Source organism: Leishmania infantum, chromosome 18, assembly GCF_000002875.2.
Source record: "Leishmania infantum JPCM5 genome chromosome 18".
Lineage (NCBI taxonomy): Eukaryota > Euglenozoa > Kinetoplastea > Trypanosomatida > Trypanosomatidae > Leishmania > Leishmania infantum.
In genome coordinates this window covers 88,618-99,394 of record NC_009402.2, presented here as the reverse complement: position 1 = coordinate 99,394, position 10,777 = coordinate 88,618, and the positions used below count along the sequence as shown (strand labels likewise).

At 53.2% G+C, this 10,777-nt stretch overlaps 1 protein-coding gene across 1 annotated transcript; it reads left to right on the top strand.

Annotated features, from left to right (window-relative positions):
- Positions 1-8,181: 8,181 nt before the first annotated feature.
- Positions 8,182-9,210, top strand: LINJ_18_0190 (hypothetical protein, unknown function; the record flags this gene model as incomplete). Its single annotated transcript, XM_001464799.1, has 1 exon — positions 8,182-9,210. One exon carries the CDS (start codon positions 8,182-8,184, stop codon positions 9,208-9,210), a length of 1,029 nt encoding a protein of 342 aa, XP_001464836.1.
- Between the last annotated feature and the right edge of the window lie 1,567 nt (positions 9,211-10,777).

The window sequence follows — 10,777 nt, the reverse complement described above, 5'->3', positions numbered from 1 at the left end:
GGCCTCCGCTGGAGGTGCCCCCACCCCCCGCAGGTGTACTGCAGGTATTCGATCCGCCGACGTTGCCACAACGTGCATCCCCGTTGCACTGACCCCCTCTTCCCGGAGGTGGACGGTAGCACCATCCGCCGCCCCTGAGACACGCCCCTATCCGTTGCGGAGCCCCCCGCCAATCATCCCGGCCGTGTGGTCTGCCCCGCCTGTGGGATGCCCGTGGTGCGTTTTCGCCTTGGCGTACACCACCGGTCGGCGCACGCGACCCTTTTGCCCCCGGACAGTGAGTTTGGCCACGACCCGGTCGAACGCCGCGCCGTTGAGATGGATGCACGCTGTGCCCGCCCCCACCGTCTTCGTGTCTACTTAAGGGCTGGCGAACTGAGGGCGCACCAGGCAGAGAAACATGCTCGCAGCCCCCGCCCCAGCGCCGAGCCCACACCCGGACCCAGAGTTTCCTCATTCTACTGCCAGTGGCGCTCCGCTACCTATTGCGCGCGCTCCAGACTGCTATTCCGCCTATGGATGCACCACCCGCAACACCGCACACGCATCTTCATGGAGAATGGCGTACCTAGGACGCGGAAGCTCCGCCACCCAAAACGCTACAGCGCACGATATGCCTCAGCACCTTCATCGTTCCTGCTCTGCACACGGTCCACCTTATCCGCGTCCAATGGGGTCGGCGATCTTGCAAAAGCCTCGCCGTGGGTGCGTGACCACCGCTGCGAGGAGTTCCCCGAGCGTCTACGGTGTTGCCCAGGCCTGGAAGAACAACATCGTCACGGAATTGCCGACGCCAGCGCCGCCAAGGTCGCCTTCGCCGCCTCCCCCTCCATGCTTCTCTGCGAGCCGTTTGGACTGCCCGATCCATTCCTGCCCCCGCCCGAGGAGGCATCCGACCCGTCTCTCTCCGCCGTCGGTGCAAACCGTCCAAAGTGCCTCTCCCCCATCGTTTCGAGATTATGCGCTGCCTCGGATTCGCGCTCCGGCCAGCGAGATGGGGGGGGGGGGCGGTTGCCGGCGGAAGGAGCACGTGACCTATCGGAGAGACGCTTCCGCGCACAGGAAGAAGACCTCGCGCATGGGGCGTCGAACCGCCACGGATGGCGCCTCGCTACGGCAGCGCTCGCAGTGATCATTCCTGAAAAGGGGGAAAAAAAGACATGCACGGGCAGTTTCCAAATACCCCGGCCTCTATGGTCGAAGGCCTCCACAAAACTGCCGACCACCTGAAGGTGGTGCAAAGTGCGCTCTCTCTCTCTCGAATGTGCCGTAGGCCGGTAGGTGCTATGCCAGTCGCGTATGCGAACCGCGTTGATGTCCCAAGTGGCATGCTCTGTATTTTCCATGCCCCTTTCCCCTCCCACCCATTCAACGCCTTTCCTCCTCTCATCAGAAAATCGACAGCTGAGTCACCTTGCAGGACACACAGTAGCCACCTTCTTTTTGCCATTCAACAACAAGAGAAAAAGGACAGGTAGCAGGTCTCAAGGAACGAAGACAACCACACGAAGCAACTACACCAACGCCGCCGCATCGCGAGTGCAAGGACAGGTGCGCGGCATTGCTGGATGATCTCCTGAAGCGCATCGGTGCGGCACATTTCGCTCTCACTCCCCTCCCAAATAAGAACGACAGACACGCTGCGCGCGGACACGGGCGCACAGACGTCATCTGCGGAGACACCCACAGCAGCAAAAGCGGAGCGAAGACCCAAGCGACGGTGACAAAACAGAGCGCGCACCCAAGGAAAAACACCAGAGTAATTCGGTGCCGGTCTCCGCCCTTCCCGGTGTGGTTTCACTCCCTTCCCAACGAAAAAGGAAAGAGACAGACGAAAAGGTGACCAAGAAAAACAAACAGATCTACAGTAGGTAACCTGAAGGCACGCGCATCTCTATCCCAGCCGCTGAATACCCCCAGAAGAAAGCACACACAGGCAGTCGACCGAAAAAAAAAACAAAAAAGAACCTACGGCGCCGCGAAAGTAGCGGAGCAAGCGACCTCTCTCGACGACTGTCGGACGACAGACAAGCCGAAGCAACGCGCATCAAGCAGAAAAAAAGAGCGACGAAACACACACGTACGCTGCGGCAGAAGTAGTGAAGAAGAGGAGGTACGCGATCAGTGGAACTCCCGCCCTGGTACACCGGAAGAAAAAGGGAAAAGGCGTACGTGGGCGAGGCGAGCAAAGTTCGAAGGCTCGCTGATTTCCGCTTGTCACGCAAGTGCACGAAAAGCGATCAGCAGAGCACCACGAAGCGAGGAGGAAACAGCGAAGAAGGGTCGAATCATAACGGTTTCGGAGGCCAGCGAGTTCTGTGCAGCTGTTAGAAAGACTCAGCATCAGCAGCAAGTACGAAAAAGAGGCGCTCTCTCTTGATCCGCTTCTCCCTTCTCCCTTCCTGCCACCTCACCAGATCTCCGTGTGCTTTTGCAAGGACTGAACTCATTTCTTCCGTGCCGTCTTTCTGACGAGGTTGTCGCGTTTGCTTTTTTCATTTTTGTGGGTTCTTTTTTTTCGGTGGTGGTGTGGTGGCCACCGCCTCTCAGGTTCTTGTTTCCTTCCGCTGTGTTGTTTGACTGTGCTGGGCGACAACATACGATCCCCCTCTCCCCATCCTCCTCCTCCTCCCGCCAAAAAATGCAAGGATAACAGCAAGCAGCAAACCGACAAGAAAAAAGAAATAAGACAAAATACACAGAGAGACACACACACACAGGGCACGCACAGCACAAACAAAAACAGAAAGGCACGTAATCAAGTAAGAAAACGGAAGGGACGAAACAGAAAGCAATAACAGGACGAGAAAGGCTAAGACGCAAAAAGAAGGGAAAGCAGAGAAGGAAACCATTGCATGTGTAGCACACTCGAGCGCTTCTCGTTCTCCCTTGCTCGTCGTCTTCTTCCCCTTCTCTCCGTCGTTTATCCATCATTTCTCTTTGCTTTTTTTCTCACTTGTCTTTTCTGACCCACCCCTTTTACGTTTTGGCTCTCCTTAGTTCCTACCTTCTTTTTTTTTGTTTTGGTTTCGCTTTATGTGTCAGCGGTAGTTCTGTGCACGCGTGCCTCTTTTGCTCTCCGCCTCCGCTGCACTTCTCCCCTCTCTTCCTTCTCCTGTTTCTTTTTTTTTTCCAGCTTCTGTTCATGCATTTCTTTGCTTACGTGTTTGTCTGGTTTCTGTACTCAAAACCTTTGTATTTCTTTTTTTCTTGACCTCGTTTTTCTTGCCCGCCCTCCCCCTTTTTTTCATTTTTTTTTCAGACTTGGTGGTTTGTATTCTCTCCTCTTCCTCGTCCTTCTCCGCTGCTGTTTGTTCGCTTCCCTCAGTGTTAGCCTTTACGCGTTTTTCGCTTGGTGTCGTATCCCTGCCTCCACCCCTCTCTCTGGTGTGTGTGCGTGTGTCTATTCGTCTGGCCGCGTCTCTTGTTGTGTAGTACTCCTGGGTTTCTTCTTGTCCTCCGACTCCATTGCTTTCAATCACCCTTGTCCATTTCTTCCTTCTTTGCGGGTGGTATTTCGGGGTATTCTTTCTGCTGCCCCCTCCTCCCTCACTCCCTCCGATTCTCGTCCTTGGACCTCTGCCGTTATCTTGATCTTTCTCGTCTTGTGGTCGTTCTGCATCTGCCAGCTTCGACCTATTTTGTCTTTTACACCACTCTTGCCTCATAACTCATTCGCTTTTGTGTCTTCGATCTCTTTATGGATTTCGTTTATTTTTTCTTCTTATTGGGTTCCACATCTTTACGTTCTTTCTTTCTCGTTTCTTGCCACTTTTTTCTTTCATTCCCCTCGTCCTCTCGCTGCCCTCCCGCCCTCCACCGATCTTTCTTTGCCGCTGTATCTTCTTCGTCTCTTTCGTCTTGCGCCTGTAGTTGACCTGTTTCTCTCGTGCCCTTTCTGCTCACTCTCCTTCTTCTCACGATATTACTTGTGAGCCGCCATTACGCCAGTGGCTCACGACGCCAGTCCACCCACACCACACCAGTGTAGATAACCTCTGAAGGAAGAAAGAGCAAGAAAGACCAACACCAACAAAAAGGAGCTATCGAAAACCAGATACTCACGCACAAACACACACACACAAAGAAAAAGATAAGGTACACACAGATACATATTCTTGTTTGTCGCCTGTTGCTTTTACTCTTTATCTGAGCCTTGTGCTCGTGTGGGTGCGTTTGTTTGTGTGCGCGCGCCGTAGTTCTCACATCCCCCCTCCCCCTCATCATCATCGGAGGATTTGTCTCTCTCTCATTCCGTAATCTCTATACACACACATCCTAGTAGTACTCTTACTTTAAAACGACAACAGCATATACCGGGTTTGCTTCGCCTTACTCTTTTTTGTTTGTGTCGCCGAGCCCCTCCCCTCACCACATCATCACTATCATTCTCTTCAGCCCCCCCCCCCCCCACTCTCACTCTTCCGTGGCCGATCACCTTGCCCTGCCTTGTGCATACGCTGTGATTTATATAAAACATTTCAACTCGCGTGCGCCTCTATTCACGGGTCCAGCACTTCAGCTGTTTCCTTCTTCAAATCTTGTCTATTAGGGTTCCGCTTTTTTCGTGTTATTTTTGTTTTGGTGAGGCCCTTTTTTTCTTGGCCTTTCGCCTGTCCGCTGTGCTGGTCGTTCTCCCTTCTTCTCTTACTACCCCGTGTCTGCGCTCGCGTATAGCCGCATACTGTAAAGCCCAGCCGGCTTTTGCGCCTCTTTGTTTTCGCCATTAAAAAAAAGGTTTCGCGCTCTCCCTCCCTTTCTCGACGCAATTCTTTATCGATTACCTTTTTTTTCTGTCAAACACATCACACACACACACACACGCACACACACACACACACACAAACTTTCTGTCCCTCGTGTGCTTGTGTTTCCGTGTGTTGTGTGTCTTCGGGCACTCCCGGGTCTTGAACTCAACTTGTATCAGATTTTCGCACTCTTTTTCTCTCTCTCTCTCTCTCCGTGTGTGCGTTTTGTTTGTCTTCTTGATTGTCAATCCAAAGTACTCCACTCCCCTCGCCTCCGTTTCTCGTCCGTGCGGATTTCTTTTGATTTTTTTTTGTTGTATGTATGTTTTTTTTTTTTGCCGTTTTCGAATTGCTTTCCTTCCACCCTGTCGCTGAGTGCGTCCCTGCCCCCTCCCCCTTCTTTTTTCCTTCCCCGCAGCACAAAGGCTTTGCTCTTTGCGGCGTTCCTCACCCTTCTTCATACGGCAGACATACCTGCTCCCCTTTTTGCTGTTGCCGTCGTTGTGGCTGCTCTTGCTCTCTGCCTCTGCGCGTCGAAGTGTGAGGCGCAGCACATCTGTAGCGGTGTGTAAGTATATAAATATATATATATAAATAGATCTGTGCATGTGTGTGCACATCCTTCGCCTCAGCTCTTGTCTTTCTTGCTCTCGCTCCAGCTCTCTCCCCCTTGCGCTTGCCTTGGCTCTTCTCCTCACCTTCACCGTTTTTTTTGTTACTTCTCTTTCTTCTTTGGGTTGTGCGCTGCTTATAGGTATATCGGTAGATATCTATATCTTTGCTTCGTTCTTTTCTCTCGATCACTTGCCCTTCGACTCCCTATATTTTATTGCTTGCAGATTTCCTTTTTTTTTTAGGGGGGCTTGTGTTTCCTCTTGCGTCCTTTTTTTGCTTCGTTTTTGTTGGGTGATTTACGTTTTTTTTTCCTTTCGCCTTTACTCGTGGAGCTCATCTCATTGCCTTCTCCTCTTTGCCGTGGCTGCTGTTGTCGTCACCGGGGGTGTTCCTCTGGCGGCCTTTCTTTTCTGTTTTGTTTGTGTCTTCTGTTGCACCGCGGCGTCGATCGTGCACAGACGAAAAAAGAAAACGAATCGGAAGACTATCCGCCACACACGAACGCGAGGGGGGAAAAAAAGAAAAGGTGTCCATCTGCGGGAGGACGCACGATATCGATTTCACGCACAAAGGGCAACGAAAAGAGGACATAACTGAAAGCGAAGAAAAAGAAACAGAGGTCTGTCCCTCCCCTCTCTCCGCCTTTCACGCTCGTACCCGTTCGTGGGATTTTTAGGGACAGGAAGGAGTTGCAGGCATCACCACCCAACACGCAACTGCTGCGCGTGAGGCCAGACGTGCACACAGCAAGGACAACAAGGACAGCAACAGCAACAACAACACTCGCACACACACGAAAAACCTGCACTTCGCAATCTCCTTCTCCTTTCTTCTTCGTAAAGGGAAGAGGAAAGTGAGATTGCGCGCAGACGTGCTTGCCTTTTTGCGTGTTCGCCTCGTTACACGTCTTACTCCCACGCCTGCGGATAACAAGCCCCAAGGAGCGGCGATCATTCACCGGATTTTTCACAAAGACGAACGCCCCTCTTGGCTGCCGCGTGCTTTCTTGTGATTGAGCAGCGAGGAAAGCTGAGAGAACCAGCAGCCATCAACAGCGGGGACTACGCACTGATACAAAACAAAAATCAGTATAACAAACAGTTTCTAGTGTTGTAGCTCATTTCGGCCTTCATTTTCTCTTGTTATTCTCTCTTCCGTTTCTTCCTTCATCATCTCCAATTCTTTTTCTGTGTGTTTTTTTTTGTTTCGTTGCGTGCATCGGCTAGCCCACGCCCGCCCTCCCTCGATACCTGCCTTCCCCCCGACACACACACACACACACACACGCACACACGCCTCACTATCACTACTACTACTACTAAACATCTCTATTCTCCGTTCGCTTTTTCGTATTTATTTTGTTCTGTTTCACGTGAATCCTATCTTCTATACAATTTTTTTTATTCGTTTCCATTCTACTGTGTACGTTGATCTGCTCGTCTCTCGTTCTGGCTGCTGTTGTTTGAGCTCTCTCTCACTCACTGTGCTTCCGTTTCTTTCTTTTTTTTTTTGGAGGGGCCTCTTTGCGTTCCTAGTGGCTTCTGTTACTCATTTTTGTTCTTCTCTTGTCGTGGTGGTAGTCTTTCTCTACACTCGTGCGCGCTCCCTCTGCCGCCTCGCGTCGGTGTTGACGTTTATTCGTGCTGCATACTTTGTGTGCACGTGCCTTGTGTTGTTTTTGCTTTGTTTTGTTCAGCATTCTAATCTTTTTCGCTTTTTTCTTATTTTGCTTCACAGAGTAACTCTGTAACGTCCTCTGCACACCTCTCCACCCATCTTTTTTCTTTTTCTTTTTGCCTGCCTTGTTCTCCCGTGTTGTGTTCCTGTTAAATCTGCCTCCGACGCAACGATCTGTCCTTCTCCGTGGATTCTTCTGCTTGCCGCTTGGCTTTTGCGTTTTGTTTCCCGCGCGACACAAATTTTCTTTGCCCTTTTTTTTTTGTGTGTCTTTGGTGTTTGTCTCGTGGTCGTCCCTCGCTCCGCGTGCCCGCTTGCGTTTCTTCTTGTGAGTCTGCTCTTTTTTCTATTTTACATCTATTTTGCTCTTCCTGCACGTCTCTCTGCTTTTCCGTGCCTCTTGCATGTTTGCCGTGCTCGCGTGCTTTCCTGCTGCGTTTCTTCTCTCCACGCGTCTCTCAGTCCTCCTCCTGCTTTTAGCGGCGCTGTCGTAACGGGCATCCGTCGCGCCGTTTGGGGCCGCCTTTGCCTTTTTTTTCGTTGCGTCTTGATCGTCTCCTCCCCACGCGCTTCAGGGCCCACCCCTCAAGTCCTCTTCCTCCCTTCACCGCTCCAACCCTGCTGTATTCATCTCTGCCGGCGTTGAAGCTGCGCAAGTGCGTGCATTTGTGGCGGACAGGACGCCTTCTGCCTGCGTGCCTGAGTGTTTGCACGCGCGTGTGCATCAGGTGGAGTAGCACGTGGTGAGAGAGGGGTGCGAAGACCGGTTTTGTGCGTGCGTGAGTGGACGTGACGGTGCCCTTTTTGTGACAACGCTGAAGTACTGCGAATATAGTCGACTCTACCGACTCGTGTACTCGCTCGATCCTCCATTTCTTTCCGTTTCTTTCTTTCCTTTTTTTTTTCGCAGCCCCGCCCCGCCCCGCACCCCCGTCCATCCTTCTCTCGTCACCCGTCAGTCCTTGACTCGTGTGTCTGCACTACTCGACAGGACTTATTGCTGTTACTCTGCTCTAGAGGGCGGACGAGGCAACGAAGGAAAGTCGCCTACACGCGCAGCGGCACAGCGCACACAGTGAAGCGGCAGCATAAGAGGAGAGGAGAAGAATAAGATTCATTCTTTCCCGCAAAAGGAAGGAAGATGAGCTACAAGCACAACGGCGGCTACCACCGTGGCCGCCCGTCGGTCGCCACGGCTGCTGACAGCAAGCTGAACCTGCTGGTCCGCTTTCTTGACCACGGCGTCGACGACAGTCAGTTCCGCGTCTTCTTTGAGCCGTTTGGCGAAATCACCTCGTCGATGGTGATGCGCGACATCTTTACTGGAGAGAGCCGCGGCTTTGGCTTTGTGCGCTTCGCCCGCAGCGCAGACGCCGCACGCGCGCTGCGGGAGTGCGATGGCAAGAGGCTTGGTGGAAAGGCTGTCAACGTGATATGGGCGAAACAGCAGCACGACGACACACCAGCTGGGCAAGAGCGGCTGAAGATGAACAAGCTGTTCCTGCGCAACGTGCCACTGGGTGTTACGGAGGCTGAGCTGGTCGCGCTTCTTCGCGTGTACGGTACTGTAACGGAGGCCTCGCTGCATAGCGACAAGATCCCCGCCGCCCGCCACGCTCCAGCGCGCCGCATAGCCTTTATCATGTTTGCCGACGAGGGGGCAGCCGAGGCTGCGCTGCGTGGCGTCCATAACACTTGCCCCTTTCCCACATGCAACGGTATTCCGCTGATGGGAAAGCTGTCGGAGGACTACAAGGCAAAGAACGGCGGCAGTGGCAACAGCAGCAGCAACAGCAGTTGCCAAAACTTCAGTGCTCCCAGCCGCGCCCCCGCCATTCTTTTCACGGACCACGCACACTTGCCTCCCATGTTGGACTGCGCCTTCTGCACCTTTACAGCGAAGCAGGTAGGCGGTGCCTGCTCCCCGACACCGGCGAGCAGCGTTCACCTCTCCGACTCCGCGGCGGAAGACTCGCTCTTCTCGCCGTCGGCCGTCGTTGCGGGTGGCTCTCAAGCAGACGGAGTCATCGCCGAACAGGAGGCAATGGCCCGCTACTCGCCTGCCTTGCGCCTGTCAACTCTTCGCCTGCCGGCTCCGACGTTGCCGAAGGTCTTCCGACACAATCCGTACGCGGCGTCGCTCATCGCCCCGAGGAGGAACTCAGGGTAGGCGAGAAGAAGGGCTTCTCCGGAGCTTACGGCGTGTGCCCTTCCGGCGGACGCGCGGCTGCAGAAGCTGCGAGTCGAACAGGGCAACGTGCCGACATGCAGCAAGACGATGCCGGCAGTGGTCGTGTTGCCGTTTGTTTTCGTTTGTGTCTCCCTGGAAATGAAAGCGGAGCTCGCACGGAAGGAGAGCAACCGAATAAACAGACAGCCTTCCTACATCATGCTGCGTCTAGCGCACAGAAGTAGCAACAACAGTGCTGCGAGAGAAGACTAGGGAGGGACAATGTGTGTGCGGGCAACTGTCTTCTGTCCCATGCTTCTCCATGCCACGACATGACACAGAAGATGCGCAAGAAGCCCTGGGAAGCCCGACTCCTCAGAGATGCTCATGAGACAGCATCTCAACCAGGGCTGAGGGGCGTTGTGACGACACCTTCGAGGGAAACAGGAGAAAAAAGTGTCTTGATACGGCTCCCGCCGGTGGACTCATTGTACTTGTACTGCCTTTCCTGTATTCCTGTCTTCTCTTGTTTTTGTGGCGCTTCGCATATCGTCTCGCATGTATATATGTGCATGTATGCTGTTGTTTTTCTTTATGGGTGCATTCGTGTGCATGTGTGGAGTGTCATGTGCTGTCCTTCGGTGTGCCGCTTGTCGTTCTTGCCTGCCTCAATCTGTCTTTGTGTGCATTGGCTTCTGCGCTTTTCATCTTTCCGTGTGACACCACGAATACCTGCCGTTCCTTCCTCGTTTCGCTTTTTGATTTTCTGTGTCTGCGCTCTGCGTCTTTCTCCTCGCTGCTGTTCTCCCCACCCCTCCCTCCCTCCCCCTTCTCACATCTGGGCTTTCAAAACGGACATGCAACTGCTCCCGCCGCCACTTCGCCCACCACTACGTCTCGATGCTTTTGCCCCTTCTCGCCTGTGCTCGCCTCTCTCCGTCTTCGTCTTCGTGTGCATGTGCGTGTGGCCAACGCTCACGTAGCCCTACCGCAGCCTGTCGTTGTCTTGTTCTGTTTTGGCGATATCTCTTCCCTCGTCTCGCTCTCCGTGTCCCTTGTTGTGTGTCTCCATCGCAGACAACCCACTTGGCATGCTCCTCCGCTCTCGCCGAGTGCCCTGCTCATGCTTTTCTTTTCCGTCTCCGAATGTGTTATTCAATGTATATATATATATAGATATGTTTTCCAAGAGTGATGTATCGACTGCCTCTGCCGGAAAGGGGACCGTCAGGTGCCAGTCCGTCTTTTGTACTCACACGTCAATACACCCTCCACCACGTGTGCATAACGCACCGATCACGTGCACCCTCGCCGACAAGCTCATAAGAAAAGTGGAGATGGAGAGGAAGGACGGAGAGAGCGATCGAGCCGAGCGAGAAGGATGCCGAGAGATGACACACAGCGTATTGTTTGGACTGTATTTTGTTTTGCTTTCTAATCACTTGTCGGCGCCTCATCCGCCTATTCGGCACGTTTTGTCTCGTTTCTTTCTTTGTTTCGGGGATGCTGGCAACAGTGCTGGTGTTGCAGGTGGGGGTAAGAATTCTCATCATGGCGAACCATTGAG